General features: G+C 32.7%; 1 protein-coding gene across 3 annotated transcripts in view; it reads right to left on the bottom strand.

Moving 5' to 3' along the window:
* LOC144469327 (uncharacterized) overlaps positions 1-21,513 on the bottom strand; it is a 75,899-nt gene that overhangs the window by 13,657 nt on the left and 40,729 nt on the right. For all 3 annotated transcript variants that reach the window (XM_078179464.1, XM_078179465.1, XM_078179466.1), the window contains exon 8: positions 13,977-14,091. In XM_078179464.1, coding sequence (XP_078035590.1) covers positions 13,977-14,091 — 115 coding nt within the window. The remainder of the gene's footprint in view (positions 1-13,976; positions 14,092-21,513) is intronic.

A 21,513-nucleotide genomic window follows, 5' to 3' on the forward strand; every position in this document is an offset into this window, starting at 1 on the left:
CCATGTAATTTTACTGAATTGCCGTGTCGGCTGTCCGCTAAAATCGTGTCATTGAACCGCCTTAAATTTTTGTCTTTCGGGTTATCGAAGAGACCAGCTTCGCGTGGATGATTTTCGCACGATTGAGCAGCTCAAATATAGCATTCGCGTTGCTATTGAAGAACTGGATCATAAGTTCGGTGAAAAATACGCGGTCATAAGGGAAACTAGGATCGAAAGTAATAATTTGACTTTGGATCACGATTTGTCTAGTTACTCGACATAATTTAATCGTGTCACTTCCGGTTTACAGCAGGTAATGATTATGCTGTTAAGAAAAAATGGAGATCGAGTATTATGATCATCGTCTGATACAATGCTTTTTGAACTATTACATTATGTCATAATAAAAAGTGGAATAATTGCGTTTATACAATCAAAATAAATGTAAATCTCAATTTCAGATTATTATATCCGGATGTTCACGTTTTACGGTTTTTATTTTAAAAAATTAAGTTAAAGATTACCGAAAAAAAAGTTATGACTTTATGAAAAAGGTACTTTATAGAGGTATCGAAATGTTATTTTAGTTAGTAGTACACTGTGAACAAATTTACTTATAAAATAACAATGTATATATTGAAACGAATAGTTTTGCGTAATTTAAAATTTCCAATGAAAGCTGCGTCAGTTTTATAAACTATTTCCGTCACCTGCCACCTTCGAACACGGTCTCTCGTACGCAATGGATGACAAAGAAATGAGCAAACAAAGAAAAACCTTAAAACAGATAAAATCAGTTATTTTGCAAGCGTCTCGTTCATTCGTGCCAATCCGTTCGTATATCTAAGTCGTTCAAATCGGTTTGATTTATCGTTCAATCGGTTGCGGCCGGAGCTACAAAAACTTCAAATGAATAAGGAATAGCTCATAAATCTCGTGTTTTCTGAAAATAGTTTGCACAGCATGAAATACAAAAACTATCCCCCGACGATAATAATAAACGAAATTTCTCTTCTGAAGTGATGCACATTCGATAATTTGATTGATTCGCCTGTTTCGTGTACAGGCAAATGTTTCGGAATTCATTCGGAAATATTTTCGAAATTTATTCAGTTCACTTAACACAAATGGAATATGAGATTTTATGAAGGAATCAGAAATTTAATTTGTATCAGTTTAATATCTGTATTTTTTAATAGGATTTTTAATAAAATGATTGTCCAAAAGATGGAAATAATTAATCGGAACCATGTGTATTTTATACAGCATTGTGTTACTGTTGCAAATAAATGAATTGACTTATGGATACTACTACATAATAAGTTTTACTTTAAAAGTCATTAATAGACAGTGGTTCTTTATGCAAAATAAGAATAGTTTACTTTAGTTGCAAGATGCAGGGACTTTACCTAAAAATTAAATTCTTTGCATACTTTAATTATTCTGTATTTAATCATGTTTCTTATAAATGCGTATTAGAAATTGATATCTCACTTATCGAAGTTGGTCACTGATCGCGATAATTATAATACTTTTATAAATATGAAGTAAGATGCTAGATTGTCTACTTGAAAATTAACATTAACCCTCAACTGCTGCGATGACGTTCACGAAAATAATTGGTACATTGGGTGATCATAGATCCTAAATAATAATTGCACAAGATGTATTTATGTAATTCTAAATAAACCCCTCTGCATTTATTACAAAATTGAGTAGATGCATTTGAAATAATAAGAAATTATTAGCGTGCCTGTTAAGGGTACAAATTCTTATACCAGACTGCAGTGTCCGCTTCGACATGCGTCATCAAGAAATATACAGGTCCATAAAAATAATGAAATTAATTCAACTAAATATATTATGTGTAATTAAAACACTTACCAAAACGTGTAACACATGTATCTGTCGCATAAAACGCAACGTTTGCGGAGTTAATAAAACACAGCCAGAAGTGCTGCGCCAAAATGTAATTATCTGAGATGAGACCGGCTTTAATATTTCTTTGGGTTTGATGAACAAAAACTAATTTGGCGGAAAGCATAGTGAGTAGCTTTGTGCTGAAAATATCAGGTCGCGTAGACGCATAATGCAAAGAAATGCGAGCTTATTTAAAATTTTACGACGGCTGCAGCAACGAATGAAATTTTATCAAAATGAATATTCAGATATTCAGAAAGAGAATTGAATTCAAACACTTATTAACATAAATATGAAAAATTCATGTTTTCAGAGGAATCGTTAGCAATTTTTAAAAATAGAATTTAAATTACGAGCGAATGAAAATGAGAAATAGAATTAATAAATTGTTTTACTGAAACATATTTGAAATATACGTATACGTAATCGAAGTGGAAGTCGAAAGAAATTATTAAATCGATACGACTTTATAAAACACATGTATAAAATATTCGTATTTCAAGTAAAAGCACATTGTGATCGTTCGAGTCAATGTTAAGGTAATATTTTTACGCCATCAAAATGAATCGTTGTCTCGCCGTTAATGAAACGAGTTGATTGGCTCTATAAATAGCAGAGCTATATACTAACTATAATTACTAAGGTACCGGGATATCTGAATATTGATGATAGTCACTGTATCTCACGGTTGCTTCTTATTATGCAACGTTTGTAATTGACAGGGTAGTTCCCTTGGAAATTTATTGACTTGATATTTCATATTTTTCCTTGTTGGAAACATTAATGCATCGGTTATTACTGCACACGTTTCGTATTAAGGATAAGTTCAGTTAATTAGGAAACTTTCAAATTGAATTTATAAATGTAATCCGTAATACTGAATTGCAAATCTATCCTTGCTCTCTGTTATTAACATATTCGCTCTTCTAATTCATTACTAAGATATTTAAAAAAAATACGTGGTTTGCAGATATTTCACTATTTCGTACTAAATAGTATTATCTGGTTAACGTAAAATTAACATATCTTTAAATGTATACGGTAAAAGCATTAATCATCATATTTCCATTTCTCCGTTCTTTGAAATATTGAGATATTAGAATATCTCTATTTATATACGTTTCTTTTTTATTATATTCGTGTTTGTATTTTTCATTTTATTTTTGCAACATACATTGGTACAAAATTTAGTAAAAATAATATTTTATTTCTATTTTACTTTCAATAATATTTCAAAAACCAAATTATTATTGTGAAAATAAAACTTTAAATGCCTTCTTCTTTGAGTTTTATTATTTAGACATATCTCAGTATTGGATTAGTGCAGTGATATGTATTAACCTCCATCCGGACTTTAGTTTTGGATAAAAAAGAAACATAACAATTTTTTACCAGACCGTGAGTAATAACAAGAATAGACCTATAATAATAACTTTTACATGCTGATCGTCAGTTGCGAGAAACAGAGATCAGAAAAAATTCCATTTTTTCATTAATCGTTTCAGTGAACTGATAATAATGTATAATAGCGGTTCGGAGAAACTTTGAATTTTTCTCCAATTTACATTGCACTCCCTCATTTTCGTTCTAAAATGCATAAAATCTACAGTCGAGTAATTACACATGTCAAAGTTAAAAAATTAAATACTAAAAAATTAAATACTATCTAAATTCTTCCTATTTCGATTTCAGTCGATTATTAAAACAATATAAAAATCATTCATTGTTACAATCGCAACGCGGCGTCCTCCGAAATGTACAATCGGAGCGAACACGCAAATAATTTCCTCAAATCAAAATCGTCGTTCCTCGATATTACATCCGTACATTAAAATACCACAGCTTCGAACTTGGCATATTCTCCGTACGGATAGCACTAAAACGCGAAACACTAAAAAGTACGCCATCACATTAATATGCCGCCTTTTTATAGGGACTGATTTCCAACGTAGCGGCCGCGGCCGCGCAAAAACTCTTTTGATGCACTGTCTCGTAAACCGTAGAACATTTCATGGATAATATTCGTAGGGTAGACCGTAAGCTTTCATCCCTTTTCCCAATGAAAAATGATTAAAGAGGCATCTCTCTCTCTTGTTTCATCATTTTAAATATATGGTACTCTTTTCTTAGCGTTGCGCTTTGACGACCATCTCGTTCCTGTACCTGGCTAGACTTTCAATAACGAAGAATAATGGCGTGCAAATGAAACGTAACAAAAACGAACAAGCATTTAGAATAGCAGTCCGTTATTTATACGGACTCGTTGAACATCGCAAGACAGTGATCAGGTCAATTTCGACCCACACTGTTTAAATAGTTCGCTTAGTTCTTAAATGTTTGGAAATTAAAGAAAAAAGAAATTGTTGTTATTGTAGGAACAACAGGGAGGCTGATATATCGGCAATAAATATTTTTAAAAATATGTATGAAAAATTGCTGAATAAAGCTCGTAATTGTCATAAACGTCGTGAATGGTACAGTTGTGAAAATGGCCCGCCGTCCGAGGGTTAATGCTTCGTTCGTAATATACGGTCTCGTAGCCGAGCTCTCATTATCCAAAGTAAGTACGGTTGCGTGGGGTTTCAGTTCTACGAATGCATATTCTTAGTACGGACATGTGCAGTGGTTTATTTGGGTACAGAATAAATTGCAATTGCGTTTGGAAAGGGACTGTTGCGGAAAGGAACACACGATGCAAACACGAAGCTGTACTTCGCGCTCAAATAACGGACCTTCCCGACAAAAAAAGACGGCCATACGTACCTGGCCGATCTAAATGAGATTTTAGCATAGTACAGTTTATTGAAAAATATTTGGCACGCACTTATATGTGTCGAAAATGTTTTATAAAGACAATAGTTAATGAGAAGAGCCGATAATGTAAGCAGAATTCGGCAGAAAGAAATCTGATTAACAATTTTAAATCGTTAGTTATTATAACTAATTATAGTTTGCGCTATACAATTCTACTTATGTCATTCTCTGCTTCTACTAACAATAATCGTTATAATATAAGTTGTGTTACTATTTTATAAGCAAATGCATGTAACATATTTTCTAAAATAGATTATTGTTGCAATTGCAAATACGTGCTGTTATAATGATTAACGATTTTAACTATCATGTTAAGAATGTTGGGTGTATTGAATATAACCTGAAACCATTTTTGTTATAAAAACCAAATTTTTCCCTTGATTACCCTTTTCCCTTGGTCACAACGTATTAATCAGTAATAATAATTACTTGTATTCATTATATTAATAAATATCTTGTTAGTTAAGTAACGAGAATGGTGGTGCTAACAATTGCAATAGTATTACTTCTCAACGAGTCTCAAGTTTAAAGTTTCACGTATAAAAGTAAAATTATTTATAATAATTTTGTACCAGTAGAATCAGTACAAGTACCGTGCATTTAAATATCAGATAAAACGGTCATTCAATATCGAGTGAAATAACAATAATAATTCTCGGGAAATCCTTTTATCATTCGCATAACACTCGGCGCATTTATTTAAATATATAAATTACTTGCGGAGAATAACGTAGCGTTCGAATAATTACATTCACGGCGTCGTATTAAAATAATGACTAAACCCGTCCGAGATTGGTTGTAAACGTAAACAGTTCGGCCACTGTGTGCGTTATCGCTCCGAAAATTAGCGGATACTCCGATAACCCAGTTTCGAACACGCCAGGATTAGTCTTTTCATTCTGCTAGGAACAATTATTAAAGCATACCTCTCAACTTTCGCGAACGCGAAAATCCTATACACGAAGGACCGCGTATTGTCACAAGTTGATAGACAACAAATGGGCAGACAGCAGAAAGTGATTTTTATAAATAGCAGGAGAACGAGTAACGAACATAGAAAATAAGTAGCGCCAGTTAAAAGTGAACCGTGCAGCCAAATTCTACAGCTTGTAGATTTCCAATATCGAACGATTTATGGTGATAAATACGTCTCCTTCTTCAACAAAAGAATCTGTCACATATTTCAGGTCTTTAACCGTGACGTAGCGGTAGTACAGAACCGTGTAAAATAATATATGATAGCATCTACCAACCGTGTTCACATTTTTTGACTAGCACATCAATCATATGCACGAGAATCACACACGATTCGTCGTCGAAATTTAACCCTTACACTGTACTCGGGTCGGCATGACTCCGTAATCTTTAACTTCTTATTCAATATAAAGCTTGAATACTAATTCTTTGTAGTATACCGCATTCTAATCACAGATTAAACGAGTATTCAGTTCATCAGACTATTAGACATATTATGCAAATGTATCGATCAGGTAAATACAATAGGGTACAGACCGATGATGGTTGTAACATAGGGGCGATTAAAACGCGTTAAATATCTCAGTGTATAATAGATACTATTACAAGGATCAGATATACAGTGTAAAATGATACTTGGAACACGCTCATCTATCATAGTTAGGTAAATACAACAAAATACATCTGCATAAGGAAAAAAAATAACTTTCCGGTACCTAAAAGCTAACTTTCCTTACTGTTTTAAAATTGTGATATAAGTGCTTTATTAATTAATGTATTCTTCCTTCTTGTTTTATATCCCTAATTTCGTGTTCTAAAAAAATACCGATTAATACTGTGCATTAATAAGCATGTTATAAATAACAATTTATAATTAATGTTTCAAGGTGCGGTTGAGGACGATTGTAACACCGACAGTCAATCCATATTTATTAAGTTAACTAATACAAGAAAAATTACTATAATTTCGTATCGTAATTAAACTTTTAGAATGCCTCGTACAAAAATTAGAAAAATTAATAAAGGAACCATGGATATAAAAGTATACAAAGCTGGTTGGAAACCTTGAAGCTCCAGCAAAGTTAATAGAAAATGGATCCCATCATGTGGCTGTAATGATCTTTAATGGAAATCTTTAATGCATAACAAAATCATTGTAAATGTATAATCCCACATAAATATGTAAGAGGTTCGTACAATAATTATCGTAAATACAATAGTTTATGCGTAATCATGTTCTAAAATCAAAGTATTACAACCTTCATCGTGCTCCCCTATTCATATGAATTAGGTATTAATTTTAATAATTTAGAATATCCGTATGATAAATCTAGGTTTCTCAGTTTTTATGTTACTGCTAATAAAAATTGCTATTAATTGTAATTAATAATATAATGCCTGCATACCAATTAAGGGTGAAAATTGTTTCACCAGACTGCAGAGTCTACTTTGGCACACGTCATTAAGTGATATACGATATAGGTGCACGGAAACATTGAAATTAATTGAACCAAATATACCACATGTAATTAAAACATTTACCAAAATTTATACTTGCACCTGTCATATAAATCGGGGTTAATAAAACAAAGCAAGAAGTGATGTTACCGAAATGCAAAATTAACGGTGGATAGTGCTACAGGACTCTCTTGTTTTATTTTTTTTCTCACGACATAAACAGAAATAATTAAGAACGCGATTCTACTATTATTTCATTAACGAGTGTCTCAGCTCTTTTCACGTTTGATCTTCTCTTAATAACGTTTTCACCTGTCGTCGGCGAAAATGAAAAGAGGACCGTTTACCCCCGAATTGGCTGTTATTGAAATCGATATTATTGAGATTCTTTGACCCTCGCGCACTATTCAAATTTTCGTTACACTGGTGCCTCACCGGTGAATTTTATTAATCCAATATTTTCGATTTTATCAGGTTTCAGCGAAATTTCGTACGGTCTTCTTATTGGAAGCATATTCCCGACGAAAAGCTCTCGATCGCTATTTATACAAAATGCGTGCCACATTTCTGCACGAATAATATGCAAACTATGTACGAAAGTACGAAAATATGCACAATTTTAAGTTTGTGCTATTTCGTATTTTATTTCAGTATATAGATTAATATAAAAACTAGTGTAAAAAAATATAGTATATAGCTTTGGTCTATAAATTGATATATAAATTAGTATATGAAAATATAGTGGGGAAAAGTTGCTGATATCGTGCCAGTTTTTAAAATCGTACTTCATTTAAAATTTGCTTAGGAATTAATTGAATTTTTATGCTGTTTCCAAAATCTTACTGGTATTAGTCAATGAAGAAGATTGGTTCCTAGCTATTATAAAAGTTATAACAGAGGTACGATTTACAATACAAGTTGTCAAAATTGTACTATGTGTTAACCTCTTCAAGGATGAGTTTTTATACTAGCGAACAATCTATTTAATTTTTTCTTTTTTATTTATCATCCATTCCATTTCATTCGATGAGGTTTTTTCGGTATTTCTGAAGGATTCTGTAGCGAATTGTTTTTCAACTAATACTCATTATCTTTGCACTTAGGATAATTACAACTTTAAGAAAACTAAACGTACACATACGCGGCTGAAGAGGTTAAATAACGTGTCATCGTATTACTCTAAGTAATTACTTTTATGAATAGGATTTCCAGTTTCGTATATTTTTTTAAATTTGCTTAAGTGGTACGATTACGGCAACTGTTCCCTATATATTTTTATTATATAAATTAATACAGGGGCCACGGATACTCAATGCAACCAGCTTCATCGTGTTGCAAGAATTTCTATCCAAAATCATGAGCAAAAACAGCCTTGATTTTCGTCAGACGACTTTTTAAAAAGATCCGATTTATCTGAAAATCTAAAAAGATCCCGCAACGTGCATAAAAAGAGCGTCGTATTATTGCTTGGAGAATGGGGATCGATAATGGATAGCAATCGTATTATACGAGTGCGTAAAACCTTTAGCAAAGTAAACATTCCGAAGAAGACTATCCCGCGGCAGTTAGGAAAGAGTAGCAATAAGAAAGAAATCAGAACTTGGATGCCGCGCGTTCTCATAAAGCAGGATGGCCTTAATCTCGCGATAGCAGACACTCCGCGACAAAACGATAAGAATTATAATAAGAAAGAAAACGAAATTTGGTTTTTATAAAAATCATCTTCTTTGAATCCAGGCATTTACGAAACGTACAGTAAAAGAGTGAATTGAGACTTTACTAATTAAATTATAATTTTCCAGCTTTCGATCCTATCATTTGTGTCACATTCGTTTTTCAGATAAATAATTTTTTGAAGATAGATCAACCCCTTGCATTAGAGTAACGGGTCAAACTCATGACGGAGGCTTCATATATAATCTGGTAAATATAAATGTTATTAGTCGAAATCGAAAGGAGCTTTCATTCTTCTGTCTTAAAAGTCTAGGAATTAAAGTAAATTTTAGTAAATTAAAGGTGTTAGTAAGTTACAAATAAAGTAAACAATAAACAAAAATTGGCTGATTCTATCAGTGGATTCACTAAGGCCAAAGTAATCTGATTCTAATGATTAACGATTATAACTCGTTACGACTAATTTATAATAATTGGTTAAAAAGTAAATCAGTTAGTAACAAGTCATTAGTTATAATCATTACTATTTCAATCGTTGATATCAATCGATAATCATTAATCAGATTACTTTCTGCCAAATTATGGTAAAATACACACCAGAGATAGATGAAACAATTGACATTTGCTCATAAATTACGAAGGAAGTAGTATTCGATAAATCCAAAGGTGTATAGTATCATTTCATCGCAAACTGAACTCCGCGCTTTTACGATCTAACGATACGAAATGATTTTTAAAATGAATCAAGGATGAGAAACGCGTGTACTTTGAGAATTCGAAATAAGAATGGGAAGCTTTGAAACAACTAACACGCCTGAAACAGTGGCAAAATCAAGATTCAAAAGGAAAACATTTTCCAAACATGAGGAGAGGGTTTACCTGAGAAGAATTTATTAACCGAACAAATACAAAATTGCACGCAAGCGACATCGCAGAGCTATCTGATAAAAGGATAGAACTTGTCGAAAAAGACGAGGACTGTATACGATCGTTAAAAGAATTGCACAGAATTGTGCATATAAAACGATACAAATTTTCTAAGTTATTTAATTAACGCCTTGTCTTCGGTCCCACTAGATTGCAAGGGTTGATAACGGTTGCGATATCGATCCCGGTTTTTAAAACGGTTATGGCGAACCGGAAGGATCTCGAAATTATTATGAAGCATCCTTACAGACAAAAGTTTAGGAACGCCTCTTAAAATGGTATAACTTTTTTCAATTTATTGAAAAAGGATGCATATGGAAAACAGTAGAATGGTACTGAGCATGGAGGCTCGATAAGAAAAATAAATTATTACTGAACCAACGTGAAAAACATTGACAAAACTTTGTTATATTTCGAGGAAATAATTTTCACTTCATTTCATATGAAAAACAAAAACAGAGAACGAGGATCATGCTTTTCAAATCGTACAGAAGAACGAAAATGTAAACTTTAAAGATGTACGCACACATGTAAAATGTAATCGAAAAATATATCATTTTCTTATTTATTCATAAAATCCCAAAAGATTATTACGTGTAATTTAGTTTATTTAAAATAAAGTTCTCAGATAGACGTTGACACTTTCTCCAAAAAAGTGAATTTTTTTTCTATTACAAGACTCGAATTTTGCAAGTAATTCATTGATCTTTGTCATGCGATAAAATGAAACGAAAATTCACTTTTATAATCCTTGTTTAAAGTCCTTTTTAATATTATTTATTTTTTAATAACTTCAACTATAACTTTAATAACACAGTTTTATATACAGAAAAAGGCAAGAGGGTGTGTAAATATTATAATAATTTCTCGCTTAACAGTTAGAAGAAACACATACTTGTAACGTGTTAAAACGTATTAAATAAATACATTTGTCGTCTGCAAGACTAGGAAGCACTTTTTAATTACAAAGAAACCACGCTTTCAATTATGTATTTTAAGGTCAAGGAGTCGAGAAATTGGAGCTGCTAACTTTCTTCAAGGTGATAAAGGTAACATACGTTGCAATGTGCACCGGGTGTGAAGGGGTTAATCTTTTATGCTCTCATTCCCTGTCCTGGGAACGCTTGGCCTTGAAACTCGCTCGATAGGCAGAAAAGTTCACCTGTTACCAGTCGTTTTTTGAAAGCAGCAAGACTGATAATGAAATTTAACACGATTGTACTCATCCTTTGTAGCTATAATATATCTTCGAAAAATATTATTAACAATTTCGAATACATGCGGCAGTTTACCATCAATGTGGCAACAAAACTGCATCCAAAACATTCGATCGCTCTCATAAAAATACTAATTTGATTACCCAGTTGCAATTCGGAATGAATTGCAGTATCGGAAAAGAGGATTCCATTGGGAAAAGAACAATTAAACTTTGATTTGTCCGAGAATAATATTTTTTACCAATTCCGACTTGTTTAGTGCATAAGGGACTTAACAAAAGCAACTCTAATTTCTCGATTTTGATATACTTTTGGTGTTTGATTAGTCTGTTACGTGATCTACGATGTAGAACACAACATACCTCGCCAATTCGACTATAATATATATATTTATATAATATATGCCATTTCCATGAAATTCATAATTAAAACCTATTAGAATATTATCTATGTATATTATTAGTAAACTAAATTCAATCATTTTCTAAGTTACTGTTGATGCTATCAATCAATGTATTAAAAAATACATCGTAAACCATAAAACCATATAACCACCCCACTTTAAATTGCAAACGATAATGCGATAGACTGCGAATTATTATGCAAACTGAAAGTTTCCTTCATTAATTGCTGTTCACTGAAATTTTTTTACTGTACAATTGATGCACGCCACGATGAAATGGATGCATCGTACCGTCGTTTATAAAATGTTATCTACACGTCGTTGTTCTTATCAATATTGCATTCGTTCGTCCTCGTTCCATGTATTATGTTTGCACTGTTTATCGTTTTTATTGCATTAAATTAAATATGTATTTAATCGCACCGCCTGAATAATGTCAATTGCAAAGCACAATCATTTCTCTTCTTAATAATTTTAATAACTTGGGGGAAAAAGTGTGCTCAACAACTTCCAAATTGTACAACAGAACTTTTACATTTTTTTTGACGTTCCAGCGTGCGTCTAATAATTAAATTCCCATGAATTTGATGTATTTATAGCGAAATTGGGTGGAGAAAAATTGAAAACAGTGAAAAGATTCAAAGAAACTGAGGACGTTGATATATGAATTTCACGTGATTAAAATCATGAAAAGAAACAATTTATACCTGTTCCTAAATCTTACAACTAATGGAGAAAGTATTGGTATTGCGTAAAGATTCGCAGTAGTTATTAGTAGTGATTATTCTTCCGTCGAAGTATCCGCAAAGAAACATGGCGTACGAAGTAGAACCGGCACACGTAAGAAAGGAAAACAGGGTTTCTCACATTTTAAAAACCCTTTGCCGCTAACTAAGAGCGCTTAGCGCCACGATAGTCCGATTTACTATTCAAACCGACAAATAGAAGAGGAAACGAAAGCGCAATCTCATGCAAGATGTATAAGGGCTGGTCGTTAGGTAACGCGTAACGGATGTACGTCTTCCTGTACGCGGTAAATTATTGAACCAGTGCTTTTAAGTGAGTCTTTCAGCTGAGAAGCAATTTTTAGTCTCTGGTATTATCCTGCCAAGAATTTGTGGGAATTCCGATTCGTTCCTTTTGCGCATTGTTTTAATCAAAATGGAAAATCACCGGATTTTTGAAACTCGTCGAAAGCTGACGAAATTTCAATATGGTTACTCATCGAAATTTTCGTCATTTTAATTAGACTTCCAAGCTTTCGATAACTATAAAAAGCATTAAATCCTGATCATCGACATATTAGCAATTGCAATTGTGCTTGCAAGTTTTGCAAAGTTTGCAAGTTTTGCAAGTACCACGTTACTAGACTGCGGATTTAATGCATTTATAACAATAATGTACAGATCAAATACAAAACTGTGATGAAATTAGAAGAATATTCGATATTGTTACGAGAAATACATTTTTAGCTAATCTTATGTTCCACAAAATTAACTTCGACGGTTTTCATTTTGCATGCAGATCCGCAGTCTACTCGTCATAATATTTGAAATTGTAATTATACTTGCAGGTTTTTAAGTAAGAGTTTAATATCTACGTAATCTCGATCAAAGAACATAAATCTTCCGTCGTAAGGACTCAAAATGATTGTGCAACTTTGTTATGTATGCGAAGAAAAATATTATCTCTTAAGCCTGTATAGATGCCATTAAAACTACGTAGATTTGCATGAAATCTTGTTTGTACCATTAAAGATTGACTAGTTATATGAACAACTTTCTCAGAAAAAGTTGTTTCAAGATGAAAAACTAGCAAATATACATAATACATTTTCTATTAATAGTAGTTTAGTTTAGTTAAATAAGTGCATAGCCAATCATAATTGTGAGAAAAAAAGTATAATTACTGTCCTCTGTAATAAGTATGTGTAATGATTAGAGTGGCAAAACAAGAATTTGGCTATCATGCATGGAATGTCCGATTTTATAATAAGAATATTCTAAATTATTTTACACTACATCGGAAAGTGTCTAATATATAAACTGCAGATTTTATGCATTTATGAAAAATTAAATAGTTTTAAAATAGAACAAAAATCACAAGAATTTTAAAATGTCAGTGTATTATTTCTAATCTATTAAAACTTTTCAAGGTAAAATGAAATTGTTACTTGGTTTTTGCTTCTTGCAATTGAGTAATAATGTATCTAATTGTTTAATTGTCTATTAATGTATCACTTGACAGTTTAAAATCAAAATTGCGAAGTCTTCATTTCATTATTTAGATACGGAATTTATTAAATGTTAATCAAACGTCGAATATGTTGATAAATAATGAGTATCGACGAAAACGTCAAACTAAGGATCAGCTTATTTTCACCCTAGATTCATCAGAAAATGTTTTATGAAACCCGACGATCGAACGATCGCAGCGATTGCAATTTTTAGTGCTTCGAAGAAATCGTCGTCTGCAAGTTATATCGAAACTTGATTTGGATAAAAATGATGTTCGTTCAAAGGCACCGTTGAAAATCGGACATTCGGCAGGTAACAACCTAATAGATAAGACAGAAGAGGATAGATCGAAAATGGAATTGGACTCACCAAATGTATCTGATGGATTTCATCTTGAGTGCTGTCGAATTCTCCTTGCACTTGTAAGCCAGCACTTGCTTCACGCTGCTCACGTCCACTGTTGGAAACCTCGATGTCACGTAGGCTTTAAAATTCCAATAAAACATGTACTGAGTGAGGAAATAAAAAACATTCTGTCACAATGACGCACAGTGGCCAATTTTAACTGGTCAGCAAGATGCATTTGCGAAAAAAGATATTTATGGGATCACTGTTAGAAAGGACTCCGAATACCGTAATGCGGATTGAACTATCTTTGAATATTGAAATTAATAAATTATTGCTAAAATCAACTTTGCATTCGGTGATAAAGATTTTAAGATTCAAATATTTTACAAACAATTTTACTAATAAATTATTGACAAAGATATGACAGAATAATTTGCTGACCAAATGTAAAAGCTGAATTGATAACTTCAGAAATTTGGTTTTCTCTAAAAATTATTGTTACACAATTCACGGGTCGGTATTGTTATACTCCAATCCTCGGCAATTTGACAGGATAACGAAACTGCAACTCCGCGTATTCTTGATTGCAATGTATTCTGATCCGTTGAATTTTCTTGCACGATATTTCTTCGCATAATCGCGCACGCCGACACGCGACGTCTTTGAAACCAGAAGATATTGTACGTTACAATTCTGTATGAATAATTCGAAGATAGTGAACAGTGTTTGAGTATGCAGATGTGGGTGGTTGCAGCATCGTACATCCTATATACGTGTATTTTTCGCCAGAACGATTCTTCCATTTTTCATCGAATATACCAACTAAAAATTCGCCACGATGCGTCAACAATTCTTATATTATATATTTTACAATGTGTCAAGCGCAAGAATAACCTTTATTTATATGGAAAAGTAACATATTTTATTTAAAATGAATAATTGTTAATTCTTCTTCCTTTCTTTTTTTCTTTCCTAACATCGTCGAATATGCAACCGACACTAATTAAAAGTACGCAAGCACGTGGGTGTATCGTTCCTTACGAAGTTTTGTAGGTCAATTTTCCCAATATAGTTTAGCCAGATCACTTGCGCGATCATCCAATCTTGACACGACTGATTTGATCACCGAGATATTTTCGTATTTCGTTGTTACGTACCTACACTCGATGCATTTACTACGGCTCCGAGTATAACAGATTGCACTGATTACAGTCTGCTAATGTAGTTTTGTTAACCATGCCGCACAATTGCGGAGATCTGATTATATTCGCAAAGTGACTTTTGTAATTTTAGTAATATTCAAACGAGAACTTATATATTATTATACTTATTTACGAGAACTTATCTATATATTTCTCTGTTACAAGTAATAGAAAATAGAAATATACGAATATATAGATATCTTTGGTTTAAATATTAGTAAAGATGTAAGATAACATTCACAGCACTGTAGGATACCTCCTCTATTATATTTAAGAAAAAAACTTAACAGGATATCGTATTTGTATATATGTATATCAGAAATAGCAGAAAATATTAATTTATAAACATGATATTTTGTTGAGTTTCCTTTAGATATCAGTAACATTGTAATAAAAGCTACGTAAGTAAGCATATCTTTCTTTCATTAATCGTTTTAGTGAAATGAAAATATTATTCTATTATTTTATATAATATTATTCTGTCTATTCTTTGAATCTTTTTAGAGTTTTAAGTTGCAACTACACTCATCTTTGTCATAAGAATTATACAAAAAATCCGCAATCTAGCGATGTGTATATTACTCGAAATACATAAGTACATACACGTACATATAATATACAATATATAACTAGTCGACTGCGGATTTTTACGCGAAATAAAAATTGTCTACACTAATTACGAGATGCAGGAGTTATGTAGCCATTACTTTCGTCTCTTAATCATTTGTATAAACTGAAAAAAGTGCAACAGTATTTTTAACGTCTTTGCATGCTTTTACTGTTATGTATTTGATCGTTTGAATTTTATCATAAATATAACAAATAACATGTAAATAATATCCTATGTAAGAGTTAATAGTGACGATACGTATTTGTTAAAGTGATCTGTCGTCCTTTGGATCACGGGAGACAATTCGGTGCAGGTAACGATGACGAAACAGCAGTTTACATTATCAAGGGTTCGCATAATTGACGATTCCGATATCGGATATTCGGATAATCAATGTTTCGATAATTGACACTCGAATATCCATGAAATCTCCGAGTTAATCGTGAGTTCTGATGTAATCCAAAGTATTTGATCACCTTGGGTTTGAGGAACGATGACGTTTGTTTAAGGTTATTGGCAGAACGACGGCTTCGTTTAGCGAACGCGATATGCTTGCATTTGTCAGTGTTCGTCATTATTTATGCCACATGTTTATCCAGCGATTCATTTTTAGCTGATGGATCAACTTAGACGGGCGTATTTACGTGCGAAATGTCTACGGATGAAAGCTAATTCGTCGCACAAAGGTTTGGTCAATCGGGGTCCTACAGTTACTATTGTCGCGATAATATTTTTTTCTTATTTAGCAACAAAGCATACACTGACAAAGTACGAGTATTAAAAAGTGGAACGCCCTGCGGCTGCCGAAAAACTGAAGACGCTTCAGTTGCTGAGTAACCGACGACGTTCCTTCTCAAAAATGGTACCAGTTCGAGCGTCTCGAAAACAATTGAAAAATACTTTCTTCGACCGGCGACTGTCATTAATTCGAAGACGAAAGCTTCGTTAAAACTCGCGCCGCGATTCTTTCCAGCAGATTTACTGCGAGCTGCGAATGAAAGGTACTCGAGGGCTTTACACGATCGAACTTGTTCCCGAGGATCGACCAATCTTGTACCTGGGGATGGCACGATCCTCCTCATTTCTGTCCGTTAAAACAGCGAAGAAATCATAGATCAAGTTTTACGAGGACATCGTAAAATAGATGCTCCAACCTTCGAATCGATGGCAGATTTAATGACGAAGGAAACTACCGTGTTTTTAGAGACGTCTCAATTTGTAGCAGTTTTTTAACGAGAACAGTCTTCAGTTTCCCCTTCATCGTATTAATGTAAACATATTTTAGACAAAAGTGGATAAGAAGGTACAGAAATAGAAGCTGCAAGCTTTAGAATGAGCGAAGGTTTATTGTTGTGCGATTCTTTTTCATAAAATTCTGACAATTTATATAGCAGTGTTTTGTCAATGTGATTGTAAATATACATACATGTCAGAGTAGTATTTTGTCATTAAGGACATACTGTATATTTGTCCAATATTGATGCAATTGCTAATTGATATAGTAGTATTTGGTCGATAGGAATATATTATATACATACGCAACCAATATTAACGCAATAACTAATTGATATAATAGTATTTTGTCGGTAAGAATATAATATACGTTCAATACCGATCAATAACAATGTGTTGGTATAATAGTATTAAATCGATATGAATGCAATCCTCGATCAATATTCATGCAATAGAAAATTATTACGGCGACATTTTCTTAATGTTCTGTCAACATCGTTGTACCAGCTAATTGATACAGTAGTTTGTTTTAGATCGAAAGAATTCGCACCTTAGTATTACGCGCCTGGTTTTCATTTTACGTGTAGCTATTTGCCCGTCACTTTTATTGCGAATAAACATGATAAATTGTCCCTTGTGACAGGAACAACGTAATACTTCACGCGATTTAACGCGATTTATTTTTTCAAGGTTTTATCTCTTTTCCAGGCCGTTATCTGAAGAGAATTTTATTACCGGCAAAGAAAGAATTATTATTACGCTGACAGTTTCAGCTTTGCAGCTAATTTACTAATCATAAAGACCACATAACGAATACGGCAGTCCTTTCAATCTTTTAAGTTCCACGTTTGTATTAAATATTTAATAACCATCCGGCGCTTAATAACACACGGTGCATAAAATATGTAGAAATAAATGATATCTGTTACGTGACACGAAAATTAAGCAGGTCATTTTTCGTGCATCACTTATTGCCGTCATTCTATAATTAATTATTAAACGCGATATATAACCTTCGCACAGATCAATCAATTACAGTTTTGTTTCGAGATTATTTTTAACAAGAAGGCAAATGGCACGTTACATAATCTCAATTCAACACTGAATTTACCAAAGGGGACGAAAGACAAGTTTTGTCATTTTAATTTAGCATTATTTTTAGCAACGGTGTCAACAGGAAGCTTCCCAAATTTTAATCGTACACTATTTTTACTAAAGTGGTCCAAAGATATCTGTCAACATTTTAATACAAAATTATTTTCTTGATGTCACTTTTCCTGAATTAATTTTTCAACTTCACCTATGGCAATTGTTAAGTTAATTTTGGACAAGTAGAGATTAAAATAGTATCACAGTGATCAAGTGCTAAATCTAATACTTCAAAACCATTAATCCTTTGACTACGGTTACTGGGACATTTTGACCCAGTGCATTCAATTAACTTGTTAAATTGAACTCGACGACATTCTTCCTTGTGGAAATTTTTAAAAGTAATATACGGAAGCCCAATAAATTTCACGTCGCTCTTACCCATTGAAACATAGCTTGACCTTATGGCAACACTTAGAATTTGCACAGTTTAGTTTCAAACATATATATATATACATGGATATTTTAGTATTATACAATTTACTGACTTGTGACGACCATAACAAAAGTCGAGAAACGATTGCATAAAAAACGTAGACAATAGGAAATAATTGTTATTAAAAATGATTAAAAAATAACCTTTAACTGTTTCGGTAGAAATAGTGATAAATAAAAGTGATTAAAGGGCGCCCTTTGACACCTTCGATAGAAATAGCATTAATAACAACTCAACTAAGGGACATTAGAAAAATTTGATTTACATATTTTCCGAACATATCATAAAATAATTTGTCAAAATAAGTAACCAACAAAAGAGTTCTCATTGTGAAACGAGTTGACGAAATTTAATTCACCGGTTAACAGATTGAAACATCACCTGCGGACACATTTTTCGGCAATCCAATTGTACAAATCGCAGTTACGCTGAACGCAACAGGAAGAGCAATAAGCTTGCAAGAGATATCTTCAGAAACGTGTTTTGAAAAATCGATCCAAGAAGATGAGATACGTCTGTGTCCGCGGTGGAACGAATCGAAGGACTTCTTGCAGAAAATCTTCACCGATGATGTAAAGTGAGATCAACAAAAAGGTATTATCGCGGTTTTAGTGGGATATTAAGGGTCTCGTAAATCACGAGTTACTACAATCTGATGAGACTGTTACTTCGGAGCGTCACCAACAGGGACTCACTCGATCGAACGATGAAATCGGGCGGAAAAAACTAGATTTATTGGCAGCCGAACTCCAATACATAAGTCGTTCTCCAGAATCCGGAAATTTCTCGCTACTGAACCATGCAAGGAACAAACAAAATTCATTGAAAACCTTCCCTTGCAAATGCGTTCATTAACATTGCCATTAGACAATTAAACTTTTACGAACAATATAAAAAACCGTATGCTTTAATACATCACTCGACATCCTAATTAAGAAAATTAATTCGCTCATTTTACTTATGAAGTCGATGATATACGAACTACAAATGTTATATACAACCTAGCAAAAATATTCGAAGAAAAATGCTAACCGATTAACGTAATCATTATTCTTGCATTTTATGTGGAAAACTTTGCCATCGATGATAAAAGCAAATATATGTATTAACAAAATGTTGATATAATCATAAATATAGTTGCTTTTTTGTAAATAGACTACGGCTGCTATTTTCGACTTATTAAAATTATTAAATGCGTAAATTAATTTTTTTTTTAAATTCTTAGAACAAACTTAGCAGACTTTTATTTTGCAGAAGTAGAAAACAAATATTTTATACTTTGATAATAATATAAAAATAATTGCCAAGATTCAACATGTTTGTCATCGGTAATATAAAATCGTAGATAAATCTTGCGAAAAGTAACTGTTTCATCTCAAATAAATGCGTCTTTGATAGAAGTCACGTACATTCTCTTTTGATCTGGTTTCAATTTAAGTCACGGTGAAAGCAATAAACATGTGACAAAGCAACGTGACATTGTTATACGAATAACGCATTAAACGGATCTCATTTGTTTGTTTCGAATACTAAAACCGCGTCTCGAGAAGACGCGCGCGGCCGACAGAAGCTAGATTTTTCCTTGGAGGAATACAACGATTTTATAAACTGTAATCCCGTTGCATGAAAGACCTATTTTCGTTCCAAGTAAATATTTAGACATCGCCCGGAGTAGTCACCGCTTTATTCTCGGATATCCTGTGCTCACCGCGTTTCTTGATTCGCGTATTTCGCGTTCCTTTCCTATGTTTTCGTTCGACCTCGCCCGGATCAATTGTTCCGCGAATCGTGCGAGATTCCGATGCCTCCTGCCGTTTCGCAGGCTCGAATATTCGCGATAGCAACGGATTAAAGGAGTATGGTATCTCGTATTTTTCGAAAGCGTGCCATCCTTTTTTTTAACGCGTTAAGGAAGGAGCTTTCGGACGTATATCAGCGACCAGTAATTTGTCAGATCAAATTTTGAAATTATGCATTTTGGTGGCAGTCGTTACGCTGATTCGAATTATGCGCAAATTATTTTGCCATCTACTCTTTTTGTTAATTTTTGACAATTCTCTTCAACATTGTGTACACGAAATGCTGTAAAAATTTCCGCCTAGAAACAATATTATTGTTCGAGTTACATAGTTCAATTATAGTAACTGATGTCATAGAAATAATATATATAAATATAGTAAATAATAATAAATATAGTAATTGACCGTTTCTGAAACTGTTACAGGTCAAAATTATTGAGCAAAATTGAATAAATATCCAATCGAATCAAAATTTATCTAGGTAAAAATTTATTTACATTGTTGTGAATTGAATAGAAGTAATTTTATTAATGAAATAGGAACTAGAGGGTTCAAATTTGTCATAATGAATGGTATTTTAACTGTTTGTCATCCTAAACAGCTTAGTAAAATATAGCGTACTCGAAGATATTATTAAGAAAATGAATTTTGAAGACTACTAAATAATTAATGCTACCCAAAAGTGACACGAAGTCCAGTTTTATAAATGTTTTCTGATCTTTTAAAATTGTAGATATAGTTAAGTAAACATTTTAGTCATAATCATAGAAAAACTAATTTTTCAAACATCTTAAAACAATTTAGTTCGCTTGGCCCATTTATAAAAAAAACTTATTCAGTTTTAAAAGGTGTACGAATACTTTTTTGACTCTCTCTCAATTGATTATAATTAGATGACAATTTATTAAAGAGAATAAGATATAAACCAATATTAGTGTCATCGAAATTCAAATTCTCATACCGTCTGATCTCTGTTTCAATTTTGAATTAACCAAATACGTATTTCTAGTCGAACATTTTAGCGATCACTATTGGAAGGTCATTCCCTACTATCGATTTAAGATATTTTCCCGGATGAAATCCTCATCCCTGCCCTGAAGGTACCTTACCCTCTTATGAATTCTTATCA

Source organism: Augochlora pura, chromosome 4 (genome assembly GCF_028453695.1).
Source record: "Augochlora pura isolate Apur16 chromosome 4, APUR_v2.2.1, whole genome shotgun sequence".
Classification (NCBI taxonomy): domain Eukaryota; kingdom Metazoa; phylum Arthropoda; class Insecta; order Hymenoptera; family Halictidae; genus Augochlora; species Augochlora pura.